Consider the following 24,661-nt stretch of genomic DNA (forward strand, 5'->3'; position numbering starts at 1 on the left):
TTTATTTATTTGAAAGTCAGTTACACAGAGGAGAGGAGAGGAAAGGAGAGGAGAGGAGAGGAGAGGAGAGGAGAGGAGAGGAGAGGAGAGGAGAGGAGAGGAGAGGAGAGGAGAGGAGAGAGGAGAGGCAGAGAGAGAGAGAGAGAGAATCTTCCATCCACTGATTGACTCCCCAGTTGGCCACACTGGCCAGAGCTGCGCAGATTTGAAGCCAGGACCCAGGAACTCCCTCCAGGTCTCCCACGAGGGTGCAGGGACCCAAGGACTTCGACCATCTTCTACTGCTTTTCCAGGCCATAGCAGAGAGCTGGATCAAAAGAGGAGCAGCCAGGGATCAAACCGGTGTCCATATAGGATACGGGCGCTTCAGGCCAGGGCATTAACCTGCTGCACCACAGCACTGGCCCCTAGAGTAGTTGTTTTAATATCTTGTCAGTTGATTCCATTCTGTCATTTCTGGGTTGATGTGTTGACTGATATTTCTGCTGTATATGAATCACATTTCTTTATTTCTTATGTCTGGCAATTTTTGATTGATTGCTAAACATTGTGAATTTTATATTGCTCAGTGTTAGATTTTGTAATATTCATACAAAGAGAGATGGATCTCTTCTGACAGTCAACTAAGTAATTTGCAAATTGGTTTGATCCATTTAAGCCTTGTTTTAAAACTATTTAGGGGGGCTGGAGCTGTGGTGCAGTAGGTTAATCCTCCGCCTGTGGTGCTGGCAACTTATATGGGTGCCGGTTCTAGTCCTGGCTGCTCCTCTTCCCATCCAGCTCTCTTCTATGGCCTTGGAGAGCAGTAGAAGATGGCCCAAGTCCTTGGGCCCCTGCACCCACTATAGGAGACCTGGAAGAAGCTCCTGGCTCCTGGCTTTGTATCAGCACAGCTCCAGCTGCTGCGGCCATTTGGGGAGTGAACCAGCGGACGGAAGACCTTTCTCTCTGCCTCTCCCTCTCACTGTCTATAACTCTTCTCAAATAAATAAATAAATAATCTTTAAAAAAACTATTTAGGGAAGTTAGTTTCACTTGTAGGGCATGGCCCTTCCAGGATCTTGTGTGAGAGTCCCACATATTCGACATGAACTGCACTGTGGCTGGAGGGAAATTGAGAATAATTCTTGGCCTTGTATAAACTGTTGTTCACCATTGTTCATCTGACAGCTCCCTGATAACAGCTATTTCCTTGCAAGACGTTCTTGCCCAGGCACTAGTTTCAGTCTACACGTGTACAGATTGCTTTCTAGCCAAAGACTAACGAAACCCCTCATCAGATTTGTAAAAATTGTCCTCTCTGGAACTCTGCTCTGACAATTTTGGCCCTCGTGGCCTCCCTGACTTAACTCATCCTCAGATCAGCAAGACAGTCAGGCTCTGTCTGGGCTTCTCCCTCTCTCTGCTGTAGTCCAGAAGTTGCCTCCAAAATACTCAAGGAGAATCCTATGCATATTTCTGGAGCTATTTCTCTGCACAATTCCGTCCTGCAAATTCCAGCCACCCTTTCCTCCCTAATCTCCGTCTCCTCAGCTCAGGGACACTTTTCTCGCTCTGCTTAGGATCCTCCATCCTGCAACACAATCTAGAAAATCCCTCAAGTCATAAAGTCTGGACAATCATAAAACTTAACTTCACTCATTTCTCATCTTTTGGGAATGACATCCTATGTTGCCTGTAGTCAAAAGTCTTCAAACAATTGTTTCACATACTGTGTGCACTCCTGTGGTTTTTATAACAAGAGGGTACATCTAGTCACAAGACCAGAACATAAATCCCATTTTCTTTTAAGAATTCTCCACTATAAAGTTGTATGGTGACAGATATAAACTGCCATTAGAATGAAAGCCCCATGAGTTTAGCAACTGTATCTGGAATATACACTGCTGAATCCCAAGTTCCAAGCACCAGGATTCAATGTACTACAAACCACAAAGGAAAAACCTAGCATAGCAACCCTGGGAATAGATGTTGGCATGACTCAGGGAAGTAGAGCAGAAAGAGGGGGTGAGGAGGGGAAAGGGAGCTCACAGCACATAGACAACAGCCAGAGCCCTTGTGGTTTCCAGATTTGCATTTGGATCTCACTTCCAGTATGAACTGTCATGTGATACATGCTTTCCATTTGGGCCTGGCTATTTTCATAATAAAGACCTGGAAGTAAATGTTTGTAATATGCTGGTATTATGTAAAAGTGGTCAACTATGTTTTCCACATTTTCTGTAGTTGTAAAAAATAATTTTTAGAGGTCCTCACGCATATTATGGTCTATGATTTTGCTATGTGACAATGTACTAGTTGGTGCAGACTGGAGGCTGTTGTGTGAAGGCACTGGCCAATGAATGAAACCATTTCCACCTCACACAGTGTAACCTGTGCCCCTCTAAGGCACAGGGCATCAGATGACACTGATTCCTGCCCTCACTCTCCTCTCAACAAGTTTAGGTGCTGCACCTGTTGTCACAGAGGTGCCTGGATTGATCCAGTAGGCTATATAGATGTTGGCTGATGGGCAACTATAGTGTTAGACAAATTGCAACCAAACTGAGCCAAGTCACAAAAGATGTAACCAATAGTAGCCAAAGACCAACTCTGATCTAACGCACCAGTTACATCAGTGAAAGCCAGTAACAGAGCTAGGTTATGTGGGATACCACATTTCTTTACAAGTAGGTACCTACTGGCATGTTCAAGATCTCTGTTGTATTTCCTGCCATGTTTATTTCTATCCCTACTCCTCACATAGGCCACCATTCTATTAAGTATGCCTTATTTTCTAAGCACATTAAAAATTATTTATTTGAAAGGTAGAGTGAAAGAGACAGAGAGGGAGGGACAGAGAGAAAGAGATCTTTCATCCATTGGTTTGCTCCTCAAATGGCTGCATTGTCTAGGACTGGACCAGAAGCCAGGAACTCATCTGGGTCTCTCACTTGGGTGCAGGTCCCCAAGCACTCGGGCCATCTTCTGCCGCTTTCCCAGGTGTATTAGCAAGGAGCTGGATTGCAAGCAAAGCAGCTGGGACTGGGACTTGAATTGGCACTTGAATATGGGATGCCAGTGTCAGAGGCTTTGGCTTAACCCACTGTGCCACAATGACAGCCCCAATTTGTTGCTTTTAATTGCTGTATTATGCTCTATGGTTTTCAGTCCATCCCATTTATCTAGCCCTCCTCCCACTAATAGGCATCCAATTTGCCTCCAATTCTCACAAATAATACTGCAACAAACAGCTCTGTACAACCTGTGTGACAATTTGGCAAACAGTATCATATTACTCTGGACACACTGGCTGCGCAGGTGCTCTATCCCAGGCATGTTGGGCTGGATAATTCTTGGTTGTGGAGAACCATTCTGTGCAGTGTAAGATGTTTACAGGGGCCGGTGTTGTGGCATAGCAGGTTAAACTCTCGCTTGCAACGCCACCATCCCATATGCTGGTTTGAGTCCCAGCTGCTCTACTTCTGATCCAGCTCCCTGCTAATGTACCTACGTGGAAGACCCAAAAGAAGTTCCTGGCTCCTGGCTTCGGCCTGGCCCAACCCTGGCTGTTGCAGCTACTTGGGGAGTGAACCAGCAGAAGGAACATCTCTCTCTCCCCTCGTCTCTCCCTCTCTAACTCTGCCTTCCAAATAAATAAAACAAATCTTTAAAAATGAATAAAGAAAATGTGCCTGGACACTGACAAATATCCCTCCTGGGGAACGAGCAAAATACCCCCAGTCAAGAACCACTGTTTTATTCCATTTCTGCCAACATTTAGCATCATCTAGCTCTAGTATTTTTCTCTGATTACCAGTCATTTTCAGCATCAGGTAATATACTTGGAAGTTCTGGATTCTTTCTGTTAATTTCTTATTGAGGTTGCCGGAATTTTTTGGGTCATTTACAAGAATGCTCTCCAAGTTCTCCATGTTTGCCCTCGACCAGAAGTGCTGCAGCAAATACTTTCTCCCACCCTCCACTCATGGACTGTTCCGAGAGTGCTTCTCAGACTCAAATCTGCTTTTCTGTAATGAGATTCAGTGTTTGCCTCATGGCTTACATTTTTGAATTTTATAAACGTGCTTCCTTTGCCCTAGGACACAACAATGTATATAATAATAATACATAGTATTTCCCTCTATTAACCTTACATATCTACCCTTTCTAACCTTTAATTCATTTGGAGTCCACATTCTACAAAGTCCCTGTTTCCTTTCCTCCATGTAATGAGACTCCATCCACTAAAGAATCCTGCCTTCTCTAAGCTGGTTTATGTGAGATTTTTCCCCAAGTTCTCCACCCTCTTTCATTGATCTAAGTGTTTGTCTTTGCACCAATTACCTACCAACTGCCACCTTATGGCCCCTAAACATGTTTTCCTAACTGACAGCAAACTCCCTTCCTTCTTTGGTGAACTATTTCTGTTTATTGATTACATTCATCAGAATTCTCAAAATACCCCACTGGGATTTATTTTTATTAGGTTGCACTAACAAATGATGTGGGGAGAACCAACATTTTTATATTAAGTGATCCCATCTGTGGTTATTCATTTTTTAGTTCTTTTATTTCTTAGTTTTCAGCCAGTCTTTGGGGGATGGGTGTTTGGTGCAGCAAGATGCTGCCTGGGACACCTGCATCCCATGTTCAAATCCCAGCTCCTCTGCTTCGGATCCAGCTTCCTGCTTCCATGCAGGAAGAGAGGTAGCAGGTAGTGCTCACAAACTTGGGACCTTGTCACCCACATGGGAGACCCAGACTTTCATGCTCCTGGCCTTGGCCTGGCACAGCCCTGGCCATTGCGGGCATTTAGGAAGTGAGCCAGCAGATGGACGATGTTTCTCTGCTTTCAAATAAAGTGAAAATAAAGATTTTTTTAAAAAGAAGTCTTCATATGCTTACATTGGTTCCTGAACACTTCATCATTTGTACTGCTGCTGTGAGTGGCACTTTTTGTTGCTAGTTCTTCTTGCTGCTGTCGTGGGCTCGATTTGAGCCCTGCTTGCCCACATTCCTGTGTGAGGCCCTAACCCCAAGACCTCAGAACATGACTGTATTAGAGTTGGCACCTTTGCCAGGTGGTTAAGTTAAAATGAGGCTGCAGTATGGGCCCTGACCCGATGTGACTGACGTCTTCCTAGGGAGGTCAGGACGGAGTCCCGCGCACACAGCACAGCCACCCAGTCTGCAGGACTTTCACAGCAGCTCCAGCAGGCAAACACACTGCTCTTCATGCTCTTCTCAGTCCATCTTTCATCCAGGATGCCTGAGTTTCGGTGGGATTCAGAATCACTGATTTCCTCTCAGGGGATGCCCTCTTAGTATCAAGGGACATGAGCCTGAGGTCAGACCAGAGAAATTGCTGGAAGAAATTACTGAATCGCCCCACCCCACAACACAGAGCATCACAGTCCCACAGGTTCAGCATTTTCCCTCCCTGGCCGCAAAGAGCTGCATACCCAGGTGCACTTGGTCTCCCTGTTGACGGCTCCCTTGTGCATAGAAACATTTTCTATCTGAGGTGCTAATACCACCTGTACATTAATGAATGCGACAGGACTGACAGCAAAATAAATAGCTAAATAAAATCAGCTCCCACCAGACTCAGGACAGTTTTTGCTTATGGAATCAGAGTCATTCAACCTGGCAGGTTGTCGTTGGCAAGTCTCGTCGCAGCTCCCACGTCACCGGAGGGCTGGACACACGTCCTCCAGGATGCAGCCTGCACCCGCGCGCGGGGTGGCACACCTTGGCCATCACTGCCTACCAAGCTTCGAAGAGGACTGTGTCAAGACTGCACATGGGCTTCCGGAAGTGGCTTCAGTCTGGCTTGAACCAGCACTCAGCTTTTCTTTTGTGTCCAATTTCAGTCAACTTTATGGCTCCCTGACAGAGGTCCCAGACACACACAAGCAGCATGTTTAAAATGGCTTTATTAAAGGTTATTAGTATAAAATATGACCAAGTTACAAGTTGTAAGAATTTATCATTTTTGAAAACGTGTATCAAAGAAAGGGAGGCCACTGGACATCCACACGAGGGGTCGGGCCTGGCTGGGTGACAGTTCCTGTTGTTCCCAACACAGGCAGTGCTCCAAAAATGAGGGGGGGCACCGAGGAGCAACCCCCAGTGCAGCGGAGGCTGGCTTCTGATTTCCTGGGGAAGCTTTTATAAAACGCAGTCAGAGAGCGGACACTGTCCCAGGTGCAGAGAGTCTGGGAGGACGAGGAATCCAAACTGCATAGCGGCTTCTGCTGAAAAGTATGTATTTTTTCAAAAATAAATACAAACTCCTGGTTTTCGAGATTCCAATCTGATTGGGGGAGGGGGGAGCAAGACAAATGCAGGGCTTAAATTTTCCCTCAGGCTGACCCAGCCTGTCCCAGGAAGGGGAATGCACCCAGCTCTGCAGGGGTGCTAGCTGGGGGTACAGGAGGATCTGCAGGCTGGACACCACCAGCAGGGGGGTCCTCCAGGGTCTCCAGAGCAAAGCAACAGGACGGCTGGACTCCCTCTGGGACCTCCCAATTTCTTCCTTTACGTTTATTCAATCTCAGCAGTAACTAAACACTACGGGGGCAGGGGGCTGTGTCCCAGAAGTAAGGCCACAGCTTTCAATAACCCCCACACCCTTCAACTCGAGGAGAACCTGAAGGGAATACTGGGCTTTACGAGACAGTGGTCAAGAAGTAACGACGCCTCCCAAGAGGACAGATCACCCTGCCCGATGTCTCCAGACCCTTCTTCCCTGCTGCCCCAACGCAGTTAAAACACTTGCTCCAGGGGATATGAAACAGCCCACAGCAGAGTGGAGGCGGGGCAGCGCTCTGGGTGCTTAGCCCTGGGGGAGCTGGCGCTCTGCACTGGCAGTTCCAGCTGGGGTTTCTAAGCTCCCCACCCCCTCAACCCCCTCCCCACCCCGCCCCGGCGCCCTGCTGGAAAGCTTTTCCCCTCCCAAGCATCAACAGTGCAGAGAGGAGGAAGGTAAATTCCAAGACTCCAGGGGCCAGGGGAAGTTTGAGGACATAAAGCAATTGGTAGAAACCAAATCACATGTTGGCTGAGCCACAGTTTGGCTGAAATTTTCTGGGGTTGGGGGCAGTTGCCACGTGCATTACCTTGCAGCCAGATAAAATATTCCAAAAACTATTTCAAAAGGGTATGTAAAAAAAAAAAAAAAAAAGACACACTTCGATATTGAAACCAAGCGCTCACTGGCAGGGCTCACAGGGATTAAGGATTAAGGCTTCAGGTGAGGAGAACACAGTGATGGCAACCAATGGACCACACAGGCCAAGACTCGCAGTTCTGCACGGGCACCTCCTACAAATCAGGGACCACTGCGCTCCAGGGCACCTGGTGAGGGCAGTGGCTTCCCTCGCTGACAGCCACACTCCCCCAGCAGGCATGGGCAAGGGCCACCTTGTCTGCAGCAGCTCCAGGGACCCTCGCTATGACAAAGGTCCTAGGGCCTGCTTCTGGCATGCCCAGAAACTCCATTCCTCCACTTCTGGTGGTGGTCAAGGTTGGGGAGGGTCCACCTCCGTGTAGTCTGACCAGTCCTGGGGACGAAGGACATCCACTGCCCCCTCACCCCCGCCTTCAGTCCTTCAGTCTAACACTGGGCACTTCTAACACAGCTGATGGGATCAGTCCTGCCTCCAACAACACCTACCATCTGCCCTGACCCCTGCAGGTGTCCAGTACAGGGTTCATCCAGTGGGTCACATTAGTAACGACAGCTTCTGAGTGAGTATAAAACGAAGAAAGGAGCCACTAAACCAAGATATGAAATAATGAAAGTTAACAGCAAGACTTCGAAACACACAATTCTTCTCTAAACGGTGATGAAGACTTCGAGTAAGTACCAGGACAGCTTAAAGATGGCAGCCAGTGGCAAGTCTGTCTTCCGAAACTGATGTGAGGGGGGGCGTGGCACAAGGTGTAAGGGGCGTGGCTTCAGCAACATTGAGGGGGGGCCCCCAGACAGCTTCCAGGGCTGGCTGGACACTCGGGAGCCAGCATGCCCGCATCAGTACACCTGAGGCCGTCGCCACGGACCACCCATCACAAGGAACCCCGTACATGATGGGCTGGGGCGTGGAGAGAGCAAGAGATGGAAATCGCTCTCCTGATTCCTGTCGCCCGGTTGAAGAAACTCTTCCTTTGAGGAGGGGGAACACTGGACGGAGCCGGGCACAGAAGTTTTATTTACAAGATTAACTGCGTTCTTGACTGTCTTTAAAAATTCCAAATGTAAAACTTCTGTTATCAAATCATGGAAAATAGCATATATATCCGGTTTTACCAAAAAAAGGGAAAAATCTGGCACAGTTTACCAGTTTCCAATGATTCAGAAAAGAGCGTAGATAAACCAGAAAAAAGTACACAGAGGAACATTGCCCTTTTTTTCTCCTCTACCACCACACTGCTTTGGAACACGTTTTGGGGTGCTTGGCTGTACTTGTTTTCGATCGACCACATTTTACCAATTGTCCAGAAAATCAAATCCTGTCTTCAAGATGACGCTGCTTGAGCTGACCTGCAGAAGGGAAGACACACTGAGGTAAGGCATGGGTGTATTTTTTTCTCTGTGATGCATAATCTAAAAACAGCATCTCATTTAAAATGACCCAAATGAAAAGAGTCTGCTTCCATCTCAGACGCTCCCTGACCTCAATTTGCCTCTGCGCTTGGAACCAGAAATTAAACAAAACCCAACAGAAGCGACACTCCACCAGCCAGCCAGCCGCTGCCGCAAACCCTCTCCCACCCAGGCGTGTGTGGGAGCAGCCTACAGACCTACTTACGGAGAAAAGGAGAACAACACGTTCCTGTTTTCCTGTACCTCTTCCAGCTATGGAAGGACAGATGTGCTTACATGTCCTTATCGTAAAATAAAGGAGCAAATCATAGAGATGTTCTAACGCAGCGTGAACGTGGACAACAGAGAAACAACAAACAAAGCCTTCGCCAAGTGGAAGGAGCGAGGATGCCACGTGGAAGCGGTGGCCTGAGCCTCCCAAACCCTGCAGCACTCTTCACTTCAAGGGAAGCAGGGTGGATCCAAGGGCCCCTGGGTGAGGAGGCTGTCTCAAGATGTAGCTGGATCGCCACCACCAGGCAGGGTGTCTGCCCACCTAACCCAAGTCACCGGATCAGCTGCTGGCATGCTAATTAAGGACCGTGACCCGCCGCGCTCCACGTGGCTGGAAACAGAGGCGCCTGGCGGAGGCGTACACACAGCAGACCCGTGACTTACCCTGGAAGCTGAACAGGCCCAGCTTGGCGGCAAAGGGAGGCTGATGCTGAGTGAGGCAAAACCCAGAAAACAGGAGTCCCGCCAAGTTTTCCTTCCAGTTTCTTATGGGGGCTGGCGTTTCACCCTGCCCTCTGCTCTTTCAAGCTAGTGTCGGAGCTCCCTCCTGCTCCCCACTCCCCCTGCACAAGGCTTGGAGACCGTCTCTTTACAATCAAGACGCACAATCCCGGCTCTGTGTAACTTCTTCCTTCTGATGAAGCCCTCGCTGCAGAGTCCCAGGGAAAGGGCACAGCAGGGGTGGGGATAGTGGAACCTGCCTGTAGGAAGGAGTAGACAGGCAGGGAGACGGAGACAGAACACAGGAGGATGAGACGGTAGACAGGCAGGGAGACAGAACACAGGAAGACGAGAGGGTAGACAGGCAGGAAGATGGAGGGGAACTCAGGAAGACGAGACAGTACACAGGCAGGGAGATGGAGACAGAACACAGGAGGATGAGATGGTAGACAGGCAGGAAGACGCAGACAACACAGGAAGATGAGATGAGTAGGGTACTAGAAACAGGCAGGGAGTGGGCTGAGCACGCTGGCTTGAGAAGTGGGTCAACACAGAGGAAGGGGACAGGTGCACCCCTGATGTGGAGCAGGTGCAAGGCGGAAGGTGCTAGAATCTCCAGGCTCCCCTTCTACAGGAGGACAACAGAGGCAGTCATCTGTGGAGAGGCATGAGAGCACCAGAAATGCCCTCCAGGAAACACCCAGAGTCATAGAGGACCACAAGTCAATAAGAAAACAGTAAACAACCCAACATAAAATGGGCAGGGGCTGGCATTTGGCACATAGGCTAAGATGATGCTTTACTGGGGGAGGGGGACTGGCGCTGTGGCATTGTGGGTAAAGCCATCGCCTGCAACACTGGCATAACATATGGGCGCCCAATCGATTTCCAACTCCCTGCTGATGGCCTGGGAAAAGCAGGGGAAGATGGCTTAAGTGTTTGTGCCCCCGCACCCATGTGGGATATCCAGAGGAAGCTTCTGGCTCCTAGCTTTGGCCTGGTCCAAAGTTGGCCGTTGTGGCCCTCGGGGGAGTGAATCAATGAATGGAAGATCTCTCTCTCTGTGTGTGTAACTGTCTTTCAAACAAATAAGTTAAATTTTTTTTTTTAAAGATGCTGTTTGGATGCCTGCATCCCATAGCGGGGGTGCCTGGAAAGCAGCAGGTGATTCCTTCAGGCACTTGGGTCCCTGCCACCCACACGGAGACACAGCTGAGTTCCTAGCTCCTGGCTTTGGCTTCATCCTCAGCCATTGCAGGCATTTGGGAAGTGAACCAGAGGCAGGGCGATCACTCTTTGTCTCTCTGCCTTTCAAATAAAGCTAAAATAAAACTTAGTCAAGGGAATTAAATAGATACTTCTCCCAAGAGAATATACAGATGGCCAATACAGATAGTACAAAGATGCTCAACATCACTACTGATCAGAGAAATACAAATGAAAACCACAGTAAGCTGCCGCCCCACAGCTGTCAGCATGGCTACTATCAAAGAAACAGCGACAAGCTCTGCCGAGGGCTGTGGAGGACCTGGAGCCCTGTACATCGCTGGTGAGACTGTAATATTCTGCAGCCACTGAGCTGCCCACCCTGCCCACTGCAAACAGGGTTCAAGGTCCTCAAACACGTCACAGCATAACTGCCATACGACCCAGAGAGTCCAGGTCTGGCTGTATCTCCACAGCTGAAAGCAAGCTCTCCGAGAAGTACTTGTGAAGTGCTTTTTTTTTTATTTTGACAGGCAGATGGACAGTGAGAGAGAGAGAGACAGAGAGAAAGATCTTCCTTTGCCGTTGGTTCACCCTCCAATGGCCGCTGCAGCCGGCACATCGCACTGATCCGAAGCCAGGAGCCAGGTGCTTCTCCTGGTCTCCCATGGGGTGCAGGGGCCCAAGCACTTGGGCCATCCTCCACTGCACTCCCTGGCCACAGCAGAGAGCTGGACTGGAAGAGGGGCAACCGGGACAGAATCCGGCGCCCCAACCAGGACTAGAACCCGGTGTGCCTGCACCGCAGGCGGAGGATTAGCCTAGTGAGCCGTGGCGCCGGCCTCAGAGAAGTACTTGTACACTCAGGTTCACAGCAACGCTATTCATAATAATCAAAAGGTAGAAGCAACCCAAGCGGGCACCCTCAGATGACTGGACACAGTGTGGGACAGCCACACCACGGGACGATGATTCAGCCTTAAAAGGAAATTCTGACGCCCACTGCCACGTGGATGAGCCCTGAAGATGAGGTCAAGTGAAACACGCCAGTCAACAAGGACAGATTCTCTATGACTGCAGCTACGCAGGGTGCCTGGAATAGACAGGTGCACCGGGACAGAAAGTGGAAAGGGGTGCAGGGACTCAGAGGTGGAGGAATGGGGAGTTTGTGTTTAACGGAGCTTCAGTGTGGCAGGACTGAAGAGTTCTGGAGGAAGATGGTGGTGCTGCTTGTAGGGTATTAAGAATCAAATTAATGTCATGAATTTAACTTAAAAATGATTAAAATGGTAAATTTCATGATATCTGCATTTTACCACAGTAAAAAAGAAAATTTAATGTTAAAAGAAAAAAAAAAAGAGTGAGGCTGGCCTTGAGGCATAGACAGTAAAGCGGCTGCCTGCAATGCCAGCATCCCATATGAGCATCGGTTCGAGTCCCGGCTGCTCCACTTCTGATCCAGTGCCCTGTTAATGTGCGTGGGAAAGTAGTGGAGGATGGCGCAGCCACCCACCTGTGCAGGCTTGGGTTCCGAGAACAAAGCGTCCTCCATGTCGTCCTGCCTGGCGGCGGGAGACGGCAGCTTCCTGTCGGCCTCTGGAGCGGTGGCCTCGGGCAACACGCTGGTGGAACCCTGGCCCGGCTGGGGTCTCTCGTGCTCCGCAGGGGGAAGGAAGCGCTGCTCCTGGCGGACGGCGCTGGGCCTCTCTGCTTTGGCCTCCCTGTCCTTCTGGCTGGGTTCCTGCCGGTAACAGGCAGCCAAGACCTTCTCCCCCTTCTCCATGGACTTGATCTGGCTGGGGGTCAGCGACTGGAACTCTGCCTCAGGCCCCTCGCCCCGGGACCGCTCTGCATTGATCTTCCAGAAGGATGACTCCTCTTCCTTCCGGGCAGGACCCAGAGCGTCCAGGCTGGAGGACCTGCTGCCCTGGGGAGCCTTGAAGGCCTGGGAGCCCTGGGCGGCTTTGCACAGTGACCTTGGCTCGCTGGCGGCCGTGCTGTTGCTTGGCTCCTGGATGGACAAGGAGGAGATGCTGAACTCCATTTGGCTCTATGGTGAGACAGGGGAAAGGAGAGAGAAGAGAAAGCAGCCTTTAGACTCCGGCCAGAACAGGTACGCCAGCTCAGGCAGCCCAGCCCTGGCATAAGGACCCACACACTCCACAGTACCACAGCGCTTTCGGTCTGGCCTGCGCGGTGACTGGCAAAACCGCCATCGCACACACACTTAATCTTGGTGTCTAGAAGCCTAGACACCAAGGCCCCTTCATGCACGAGGCTACCTTACTGATGGGCAAGCGGAGCACCTACCTATCTCCTCCAGCCTTCCTGGGGGCAGCTGCCTAACAGGTGACGGCCCCCACTGTGAGGAAGACAAGGAGGGGTGCACGGTGCAACAGAATGAGAGCAGGCAGGGAAGGGCCCCGCACCCAGCACAGCCCACACCCATGCCCACAAAATGCTTTCTGCAAGCCACATGTGACCTACAAATGAGCCTGCTGAGTTGTTCTGATCAACAAATCATTATGTGGAAACCAAAGCTCCTCTTTAGACAAGAACACAGAGGACAACCTAGTCTTCCACACTCTGCAGAATAAGCAACGCATGATCTCAGTCATTTCTATTATCAATCCTGAAAATGTCTTTCTTCCTTCCCCACCATTTCTACTTCCTCAATCCCCAAGCCCCCTCCTTTTAAAAAATAAATAAAGGTGGGGCCGGCACTGTGGCCCAGCAGGTTAACGCCCTGGCCTGAAGCACCAGCATCCCATATGGGCGCTGGTTCGAGTCCCAGCTGCTCCACTTCTGATCCAGCTCTCTGCTATGGCCTGGGAAAGCAGTGGAAGATGGCCCAAGTGCTTGGGACCCTGCACCCACATGGGAGACCCAGAGGAGGCTCCTGGCTCCTGGCTTCAGATCGGCGCAGCTCCAGCCGTTGCAGCCATCTGGGGAGCGAACCATCAGATGGAAGACCTTTCTCTCTGTCTCCACGTCTCTCTGTAACTCTCTCAAATAAATAAAATAATAAAATCTTTAAAAAAATCAACCAATAAAATTTTTAAAAATTACATTACAATATCACTACTATTTTGGGGGTTTTGTGCAACCTTTTTCATAAATATGTTACAAGGCTATGGTCCTATTACAGGCACACAATTTGGGGGTTCTGCTACATTGCTGCACAGACTTCATAACCATTATTTTTATTATCTCGATCAGCAGCTGACCCAACACCTACCTATTACCAATTTGTTCTTTCTGATCTCCACTGTTATGATTAAGGTTGTCTTGAACAACTCTCCCTCTTAGGATTAATGTCTTCATAGATTCTCACAAATGAAACATCCAACCACAAAAGGTCTGAACCTTTTCTCTAATGGTGTTTTTACATGCACACCCAAAAACTGATTTTGTAGGGGCTGCCCCCATTTCGAATGCCACCTGTGCCATCTCTCAGGGGGGCATTCATAGTCACCAGGTAGAATCACTCAAAACTGGCAGCTGCCTGACTCCACTGAGCACGGTTCTTTATTACTTGGGCACATAATGGCCTGCTCGTGACACATCCCCGCAGTGAGCAGGGGTGAGGATGAAGACATCGCTTTCCCAGGGAAAACCCTAGTCCTGAGCATAGCGTTGCTCGGCTGTGACTTCTCCTCCAAGCCTGGCTGCTGATGGCCAGAGACCTCCCCTCTGGGCTCAGGGGATGACGGGGCCATGGAAAACTCAAGTTCAAGTCACAAGCCCAGGCTGCCTCGAGGCTCAGTGTTACAGGAAGCAAAATCTAAGACACAGACATCAAAGCCCGGCCTCTGCCAGATGCCATGATGAAGAACAAATGGAGATTACTGAAGTGTGTCTGGCCCGTCAGGCGTGTAGTTATTTTTATTCTTTTCATTCTACAAATGAGAACACGGAGATTTGGCAAGATTAAGTGTATTGCCCTGGGTCACTCCCCAGTCCATTAGAGGATTGCACAGCTGGGATCTCAACCCAGATCAAATGATTGGAAGCTATCACCAGGCATCACTGCACGTACAAAAAGCCCGCAGCTGCTGGCCAGAGCACCCACAGCAACAGCGGGAAGGCTTGTACATAGCGCAATTAAAAGACAAGTTGATTTTGGTGCAAAAAAAAAAAGTTTTTAAATCTATACGTAGCTTTTTGTAATACGTGTTTTCTGTGAGCTTTCTGTCCGAGATCTAATCTGATATTTAAATGACTGTGTCGGAGTGAAGCATTCTGAACACTCTGCGTATTTCCAAACTCTACAACAGGATCCAGGAAGACCGCGGGCAGAGAAGACGGCTTCTTTAAGTAAGCCTTTAAGTAAGCGAATCACTAAAGACAGCTTGGAAGAGGGCCTAGGACTCAGGACAGAGATGCCTTTGATGTGGACGACGTAGCATGAGGAAGGCACTGAACACCATGCACTTTGTTAAACCCTGGGCTCATTTAGGACTGGCAGTTCCTTTGGTGGGGATCTCTGGAAGGCTGCACATTCTGCCTACGTGGAGGACATCAAGAGGTGGAGCCAGGGCTGCTGGGGAGGGAGGCCGTTCCCAGGGGTTCCTGGTGAAAAGGGCCCGAGCGAGTGTAACCTGGCTGGGCTTGACCCCCTCTGCCAGAACAAGCGGCCACTCCCACCGCTTCCTGGCTGGCCAGAGCCCGCCTGGGCGCAGTCACCTGCTTAAAAGAGAAGGTGGTGCCGGCAGGAGCGGCTACCTGGCTTGGGGGGCTTTGGGGTGAACATACTTGCTTTGAAGTCTTGGTTCCTATTTCCTTAATTTTACAAATAGTGGCATTGTATCACCACAACTTGCTGTGAGAAAACATCACTCCGTGAGCATCGAGCCACCCCAGAGGGAAGGGCTTTGTTATCCACTTTCTATAGACGCACTGTAGAAAGTGCCGGGGCAGCGTGAGGGAGAAGGGGAGACCGGGACCTTCTTTTCCTGTCTAAATCTAACTCTGCTCAGCTCCAAGAACTCCAGGAACCATGAAAAAAACGGAATCCAGCGGGGCCAAGCAGGAGTCTGGGGGGGGAATGTGCCAGCACCACCCCAACCTGTCCCCTGCATCTCATTCTACCCAGAGCTGTCTAGACTGGGGACCTTGCATGTAGCACCAGGACACCGCAAAAAGTGACTCTAAGCTCATTTTCAAAGCAGCACCTGCCATAGCAGTCCCCGGGGCCAGCCTGGAGTAGGGTCCATCACTTTCGGCTTCTAGCTGTCCACACTCTTGGCCACCTTGCCTCTCTCCCTCTTGGGGACTGATCCCAGGCTGCTCGTCATCCATTACCACTGTGTGCGCTGTCTGGCTGCTCCCTGAATCCCAGTCAAGATACTCAAAGGTCGCCTACTTGCCAATCCAAGACCACAGGCACCTTCTTGCCTCCACCTGCTCCTCCTCAGGAAAGAGCAAGTCCCCCAGCAGCTGTGCCACCCTGCCCTGGGCCATCCCTGCCAGTTCTCCCTTGGCAGTTCTGCCCTACTCTGCCCCCAGGGCCACCTGGGCCCTGCAGTCTCCTCGCCGCTGCTCCAGCCTCACCTGCAGAGCCTCCTCCACCCACGCGCACACCTGGGAGGAGGGGACTCACTCCAGAGGCTGCACCTTCCAGTGCACCTCATAGCACCACCGCCCTGGGGGGTCTGCCCCTCTCCCCTGGATCTGGGTGGCCTCATGACATTCTTCGATCAACCCACGAGGCCAAGGGGATACTCTGCCTGTCCCTGTCCCAGACGTGGGAGGCCAGCCAGCTAAGGAAGTAACCCCTCCACCTGGAATGTTGGGCCTCAACCGGGACTCCGTCTCCTACGAGGACTCAGGGGTCAGTGCCGGCCACCTCTCCCCAGGCTGCATTCCCGTGGTCTCTATGGGTCCCAACACAGGGCGGCCCAGAAGTGTTCCCTGCCAGACCGTGCATTCCGTGAGGCAGAGGGCCTCCCGCTGCTCACAGACCTGGTTCCTCTGTGTGTCTCTCCCACAACCGCTGCTGCCACATGCCTTCTAAATCACTGTCGAAGGTGAGGGGGGCAGAACCCCTGGCTGTTCCAGAACCACCAGGCTCTGTGGGAATCCACACAACAGGACGACAGCATAGCCCCCAACACTGCTGCTCAGACCCAAAGCCCTGACACCAGGCATCCATGCCATGTGCTGCCTGCAGGTCCCAGCAAGGGGCAATGGGCACCGTGCCCGACTCTCTGAGGACCCGAGGGAGATGGGGAGGAATCTGGTGGGAGATCCCCAGGAATGCTGCAGGTACCCCGTTATTCATGAGGACAGAGGTGGAGCTGACCTGACCCTTGACCCCTGACCTTGCACAGCTCAGGAAGAACAATGCAGCTTCCGTGTGCTGAGCACTCACTGTGTCCCAGGCCCTGTGCTGAAGCCTCAGGCACTTTGGCTCCCTTAACCTCCCCAACAGTCCAATGAAGTACGCAGGAGTATTCTTCCACGGAGCTAGAGAGGATAAAGGCCGGCACAGCAGCCAGGCTCACGCTGCTTTGGGGGATGCGCCGCACCACGTCCATCCACCTGGGGCTGCCAACCGGTAGGCGTGGGGCTGGGAGGGGGGTCAGTGCAAGGTGGAAGGAGTGGTTTCAGGTGCAAATTTTCTCATTTCTCGGAAAAAGCCCACTGTGGAAAAAAAAGAGTTGGGCTCTTAGGAAAGGAGGTAGCATCAGCCCCCTGCCACCGCACTGAGCCACACTGAGCAGGGCCCGGCAAGAGGCGCCGCAGGTGACAAAGGCTGGGAGCCCATGGACCTTTGGGTCCTGTGGGTCAACTCATTGGCACTGGCTCCAGGCAGAGGGTCAGGGGTTGGGGGGGGGTACATAAGGAAGGCCCTCCCCTCACAGCAATGCTGCAACCCCACTCTCAATGTCCCAAGTGCTCATCGGAGCCCAGGGAGGAGCTGCCCAGAGGACTTGGTCCAGCCCCGCCAGGCGCCAGTTACCCATGTGGGGAACTGGGTCTCAGCTGGCCACATCCGTTCTAAAAACAGCAAGACCACGACGGAGCCCAGGCTCTATTTTTACACCCCACTCACCGCAGAGGAATGCGTAATATTTCAGCAAGGGGGCGTGCGCGCCGCCAAGACTAACTGTTTGGCTTGGCAGCATCGGGCAGATCTAAATTGTTGAGACAAAGGCTACAGAAGCCTTGTCAGAAAATATCATAGCTTACTGGAGCAAATCCCAAGACACTCGCCAAGCGCGGATCATCTAGGGAGAGGAAGAAGGGAAAGCACTCAACACTTTTAGGATCATGCAGTGACTAGAAGTGGCAACGTGGCAGGGACGAGACAGCAGGAGTCGGTCACTGGAGAGAGGCAGCGTAGGGCAGGGCCTGGAGGAGGACCACCCGCCCCAAGTCAGGAGGTTCCTGGCATGGATCAGGGGCTCCACAAACAGCCCTGTACGCTTGCTAGGCCAAACCCAACAGGGATCCCGGGGGGCCAATAGGATGGGGCAGCAGATGTGGACAAGCAAAATGCCCATCTGTCAGGCCCCAGGGGAACCTAGCCAGCCCCCAACTGGCAGGGAGTAGGGATGCACAGCAGAGCCTAAGGTCCTCAAACTTAGAGATGAGGGGTGGGCGTTCAGAGGGGGCATTTAAATTACATGTGGGATGCCCTCACCCCATATCAGAGTGCTGATTCCAGTCCAATTCCACTTCCTGCTAATACACACCCTGGGACCCAGCAGAAGTAGGTTAAGAGGTTGCTTTGGTCCTTGCTATCCACCTGGGAGACCTGGACGGAGCTCTGGGCTCTTGGCTTCTGCCTGGTCCAGCCCCAGCTGTTGCAGCCATTTGAGGAATGAACAATCTCTCTCTCTCTCTCTCTCTCTCTCTCTCTGTGTGTGTGTGTGTATGTGTGTCTGCCTCTCAAAATGAAAAAAAGAAGTTAGAGAGGAATAGCAGCCTCTTCCCTCAGGGACAAGGAATTCATAAATGCTCCTGAGCTTTCACTTGTGCCGCACTTCCCAGCAGTGACACGGGGGAAGGACGATTCTGGAAGGTGTAGCAATTCTCCATTAGGAGACTGGCCCTGGGCTTAGGATGGCCTGGTTCACATCCCTCACTTTATGCCTCGGTTTCCTCATCTGTAAAATGGGCTGTTCTGAAGATTAAACCAGGCGATACACCAAAGGAGCATATAGCACAGGTTCTGGGCACGTGGTGAGCCATTTGGCCACTGCCGTGTTGTGACAGTCATAAAACACTGGGGTTTCCACTGGGTTTAGGGGACAAGTGGGACCTTCACGGATGGAAGAAAAATAACTGCTCTAGGACAGAACACAGCCCCTGAGGCAGGGCAGGACAGAGCCTGTGGGAAGGCAGCCAGGGGCAGCAGGGAAGACCAGCAGAGATGACCTTGGTCCAACAGGGGCAGGGCTGGGATGCCCCTGGGCTGAGGTAGTGGCGCATTACTCCAACAGGAAGAGTCGGGAAAAGGGGGCCACAGGGCTCAGCTCGGGGTCTCAGGAAGGTGGTCAGAACAGGTGTCAGTGAGGGAAGGAGATGGCTGGGCAGAGCTGGGGGCCCTCGAGAAGGAGAAGCCCGGGGCGGGAGCTATGCTGTAACAGGGAGAAAGACGCTTCACAGAAAGCCCATGGCCGACAGTGAGGAGGGGCAGCTGAGCAGAGCCACGACTTGGAAGCAGGGAGACCCTCCCTGGACAGCAGCATCCTGGCGGGACAGCCCTGCTGGGCCCCCGCGCACGGCAGATCCCTGCAAGAGTTCCTTTCTCCCTTCCCCCTGTCGCCCCACAGCTACCTGATGTCCCTGAGCCCCATGGCGGGGACAGGAACAGCTGCCTCCCAAGGGTGAAAGAACTCAGAGTGTGTGCAGGCCCCTACTTCACCGCACCGCGCTGGGGAGGTGCTCGTGCTCACAAGGGCCTAGGTCTCCTCTTAAGGGGCTGGAGGGGCCGGCGCTGTGGCATAGCACGTAAAGCCACCACCTATAGTGCCAGCATCTCATATGGGCGCCGGTTCAAGTCCCTGCTGCTCCTCTTCTGACCCAGCTCACTGCTTGTGGCCTGGGAAAGCAGTAGAAGATGGCCCAAGTCCTTGGGCCCCTGCACCCATGTGGGAGACCTGGAAGAAGCTCCTGGCTCCTGGCTTCGGATCAGCCCAGCTCTGGCCATTGTGGATATTTGGAGAGTGAACTAGTAGATGGGAGATCCTTCTCTCTCTCTCTCTGCCTTTCAAATAAATAAATACATCTTTTTTTTTTTTTTTTAAAGGAAGAGGCTGTAAGTCTTCCCTGCTCTGGGAATGATGTATTTCTGCAGCCCTCAGAGATCTTCTGATCCCCAGGGAATCAGGCAGCTCCTCACCCCAGCCTACTTATTATTCCAAAATAGGCAGCCGAACATCAAGGGGAGGACTGGAGTAGACAGAAAGGAGAAGCCAGACAGCGTGACGGAGGGGAGCAATGGTGGGGGCGGGGGTCCCAAGAGCCCACTAACCAGGACCCGGGCTGACCTGCCTCAGCAGGCATCCTCCCCCTTCTCCAGCCCAGATGCCCAGGGAATGCAAAGAATCCTCCCCACTGGCTGCCCCCTCTCGTCTGGAGCATTCTAAGTGCTGGGCTTTTTTCCTCTCGAAACGTCAGCAGCATGAGAGAGGAATGTGCCATCAGGTCCCCACGGGCACCCTCTCCCCCAGCATGCCCGCCAGGCTGCCGGCTGAGTGGAAAAGATGACAAGCACGACCTCCTCTCCGCCTCTGGGACAGGCAAGGCCCCCTTCCCGGGTGGTTGCCCGGGACCTGGGGGATGCACGAATGAGCTTGGTGGGTGCAGAATTTCACTTCAAGACGGAGAGTGTGGATTCAGTGATGAGCCTGACTTCACCTTTCCACGTCTACAAGTCTCCAACACCTCCCTGTGTATCATAAACACAAGTTTTCATGTCAATTTAAAAATAATTTTAAAAGAAAAGAATTCTGGAGATAGGGTAAATTGAATCGTATACTTGAAAATGGTGAAGATGGTGAATTTTATGTTATGCATATTCTACTACAATTACAAAAAAAAAAAAATCCATGGATCCTGGATTAAAATGGAAAGAAGTAGCCAGGGATTAACAATGAAATGAAATGAGGCGGGCGCCAGAGTGTAGAATCCTGGTTCAACCATGGCCACACACTCTCCACCACTCCTCTATCAAGAGTTGTGCTCTTCCCTGAATGGGCACTGGCTTACGCCTCGATCTGACCAGCAGAACAAAGCAGAAGCCGCACGGTGCAAAATCCCAGCCTAAGCTTTCAGAGGCCCTGCAGGCTTCCGCCCTGCCCCCAGGGGTCTCGTCCACCACCAAGTGAAGAAGCCTGGGATGGCTCGCAGGAGATACGCGGCCCAGGGGACACCTGAGTGAGCACTCTCAGCACCCTTCCGGCTGCCAGTGACACATAAGTGACCCCAGAAGAACAGCCCAGCTGAGCCCGGCCCACACCACTGACCCATGAAAAGCTGAGCACATCAAAGGCTGCTCCAGGCCATTTGGTTATGGGCAGGGGGAGGGGGTGGGGACAGTTAGTCCTGCGTCACTAGGTAACTGACAGAATGAGGAAGGCTGCCATTGAGGGACAGCAGGAAAAGGAGGCTGACTCTAATCCTGCACTGGGGCATCTCTCCCTCCCCCCAGTAAAGCCACCTCTTGTTTGTAGCTCTCCAAAGAGGTATTAAAAATCTTTAAGTCTTGGGCCGGCGCCGCGGCTCAATAGGCTAATCCTCCACCTAGGGGCGCCGGCACACCGGGTTCTAGTCCCGGGCGGCCGGATTCTGTCCCGGTTGCCCCTCTTCCAGGCCAGCTCTCTGCTGTGGCCCGGGAGTGCAGTGGAGGATGGCCCAAGTGCTTGGGCCCTGCACCCCATGGGAGACCAGGAGAAGCACCTGGCTCCTGCCTTCGGATCACCGTGGCAGCCATTGGAGGGTGAACCAACGGCAAAAGGAAGACCTTTCTCTCTGTCTCTCTCTCTCACTGTCCACTCTGCCTGTCAAAAAAAATAAAAATAAAAAAATAAAAATAAAATAAAAAAAAAATCTTTAAGTCTTAAGAGATGGCAAATCCCTAGATTCACGGGATGAGAGTCTAGGCTAAGGAGGAAGGAGGGGAGGGATTCCTAAAATTCAACAGAGGAAGGTACGAGCCCCTCTGCTCTATTTGGCCTCCAGAGGGTTGTGACACCGAACTACAGGACTCCCAAGTCTGACCTTGAGACAGCAAAAGGAAAGACAAGGACACAGAGTGAGCCCACCAGCTTGTGAAATAAACAAGTGTTCCTGTTGAAAGGGAACGTTAAATGGGCTTCAGAACTCTGAGCCACAAAGACAAGCTTTTTCTACTTAAGAGACACAAGTTACAGTGGGTGCCACACACTGATGTGATTTTAGCAAGCCTTCTCAATTCACAATTAACAGCAGCATAAGCAGGAACCCACAGGACTGTGCTCCCTCTCTTTGCTCCGCACCTTTCCCAGACATCTATCTCATGCCAGTCCCAGGAGCTGTGCCTGTGTCAGAGGCTGCTCTAGGAGCTGTACTACCTTCTCCCAGAATGTCACTTACACCAAGTTAATAATGCATGAAATGTCCCAGCCAACAAACAACTGACTTGGGAACACTGAACAAGGTAAGACAGCAGACACTCTCATGGGACACGTCATGGGCTTAGGCTGTAAGACATTCTAACTATTTTGGACTTTCCTTTGCCTTTACTGCTATGATCATCAAACATGAAGAACATTCCAGAGAAATCCACCCTGCATTCTAGGCCACTGTATCCAGAGCTGCTCATTGCAACACACAGAGTACACGTCTGCCTACCACTGCTGGATTAGATATCATCTCTAGCAGAGGTGGGGAACCTTTTTCCTGCCAAGGGCCATTTGGATATTTACAGCATTATTCGTAGGCCATGCAACATTATCAACTTAAAAATTAGCCTACTTGCTCTGGCCGTTGCAGCCAACTGGGGAGTGAACCATCAGATGGAAGACCTCTCTCTCTCTCTCTCTGCCTCTCCTCTCTCTGTGTAACACTGACTTTCACAAAAATAAATAAATCTTTTAAAAAAATTAGCTTGCTTATAGATTTATTGAATTTCGAGTTCCACATGCAATTGCCTTGGCAGGAAAGGACCAAATGAGTTTGCAGGCCTTATACCCATAATATATAGGATGAGTGTTTCCCACCCCCATCCAATTTGGAGCCCGACTCAGGGGTAATGGGGACCCTGGCTCAATATCAATGCAACAATGTACTTCCTACCTACTTACAACTTGTGTTGCAGTGGATCTCTTGCTGGATTTTGGAGCTACTCTAATTCCACACTGCTCTTGACATCCTGTTCTCCCCACCCCACGAACCAGCGTCCAGATCCCTTAGGGAGACTCTGGCTTAGAATCAAATCATTTGCACTCACCTGGCTCCCTGCACAGATGGAAGTTATTTATTAATCTGTAGTAGAAATAAAAAATAAGGCATGTAATACAGAACGTCTGTATCTTTAAGGATGTTCAGGACCTAACAGCAGTGCCAAAGGCAGAGGGAATCTACAAGGGCACTTAGGAAAGTTCATGGAAAAGTGAATTAAAATGTAGGTTTAGGGGCAGCCACTTGGCCTAGCGAGTGGTTAAGATGCTCTCGTCCCTCATCGGAGCACCTGGGCTCGGCGCCTGACCACTCCAGCTCCTGACCACTCCAGCTCCTAACTGCAGGCACACCCGGGGAGGCAGCGGTGCTGGCTCAGTGATGGGTTCCCGTCACGTGGCACACCTTCAGCCCCAGCACAGCCCCAACAGGCTTCTGAGGAGTGCACCAGCTGATAGAAGTACTCACTCTCTATCTGCCAACTTCTCTCTCTCTCTCTCCTCTTCTTCTCCGTCTCAAATAAATAAATATATTTTTAAAGAGATAAGTTTATTTTGGTGTAAAAAAAACCTTGCAATCTATGCATAGCTTTTTCATAATAACTATGACAAAATGAGCTTTTTAAAGACCTCTCATATGCATGGATTTCAATTTTTTTTGCACCAAAATAAACATCTTTTAACTCTGTCTTCCAAGGAACTTTTTGAAGTATCCTCATATGCTTGTCAAATGAACATGGTCATCTGAACTAATGCCACATATTCACCAAAACCATCTCTTATTCCTAACTTAAGAATAATTTCAACCACCCTACACATCTGTCCTGAGATCAGCAAATGCTATTATATGCTGTGGGCCAAGACAGTGCTGTCTTGTCCATCTGAACCCTGAAGAAATATTCCATTTTCAGAAACAATTCCCCATGTGAGGACATCTCAGGTCCCTTACAGAGTTCCCTACTTGTCATCTACCCTGCCCCATCCCCTGGAAGCTCATGTCTGCTGAGATGAGGGACACAGAAACTGAGCATAAGTGAAAAACCAAAAACATAAGCCCCTTAAAGTATCAGTGCTTGGGGCCAGCACTGTGGTGTAGTGGGTCAAGCTGTTGCCTACAATGCTAGCATCACATATGAGTGCTGGTTTGAATCCCCCCTGTTCCACTTCCTGGGAAAGAAGTGGAAGATGATCCAGGGTCATTGTCACTATGTGGGAGACCCAGATGGAGTCCCTGGCTTCAGCTTGGCCCAGACCTGGATGTTGGCAGCCATTTGGAGAGTGAACCAATGGATGGAAGATCTCTGTCTCTCTCTGTCACCTTGTTTCAATTAAATAAATAAATAAAATCTTTAAAATTTTTTTAAATTAATTTTTTCAAAGGCTTAAGTTATTTTTTAAAAGAAGATTACTATAGGAATCTGGCCTCTTTTTCTAAAGATTTTATTTATTTATTTGAGAGGAAGAGTTACAGGCAGAGAGAGGGAGAGAGAGAGAGAAAGGTCTTCCATCTGCTAGTTCCCTTCCCAAATGCCTGCAATGGCCGGAGCTGAGCCAATCCAAAGCCAGGAGCCAGGAGCTAGCTTCTCCCTGGTCTCCCACAAGGATGCAGGGGCCCAAACACTTGGGCCATTTTCCACTGCTTTCCCAGGCCATAAGCGGAGAGCAGGATTGGAAGTGGAGCAACCAAGAGTTGAACCGGTGTCATACGGGATGCTGGTGCTATAGGCGGTGGCTTTACTTACTTTGCTACGCCACAGCACCA

The 24,661-nt window shown here is 50.9% G+C and overlaps 1 protein-coding gene across 4 annotated transcripts in view; it reads right to left on the bottom strand.

The window, feature by feature from the left end:
* Window positions 1-5,900: 5,900 nt before the first annotated feature.
* The window catches only part of C13H1orf198 (chromosome 13 C1orf198 homolog), a 34,950-nt gene continuing 16,189 nt past the window's right edge, over window positions 5,901-24,661 (bottom strand). For 3 of the 4 annotated variants that reach the window (XM_008268268.5, XM_070055521.2, XM_070055522.2), the window contains exons 3-4: window positions 12,024-12,560; window positions 5,901-8,527 (exon numbers count right to left, since the gene is read on the bottom strand). In XM_008268268.5, coding sequence (XP_008266490.4) covers window positions 8,471-8,527; window positions 12,024-12,560 — 594 coding nt within the window. In that variant the 3' untranslated portion in view covers window positions 5,901-8,470. The remainder of the gene's footprint in view (window positions 8,528-12,023; window positions 12,561-24,661) is intronic. The other variant, XR_007909678.3, reaches the window with a different exon arrangement.

The sequence above is a fragment of the Oryctolagus cuniculus genome, chromosome 13, assembly GCF_051225735.1.
Source record: "Oryctolagus cuniculus isolate XC-2025 breed Fujian yellow rabbit chromosome 13, ASM5122573v1, whole genome shotgun sequence".
Taxonomy (NCBI): Eukaryota; Metazoa; Chordata; class Mammalia; order Lagomorpha; family Leporidae; genus Oryctolagus; species Oryctolagus cuniculus.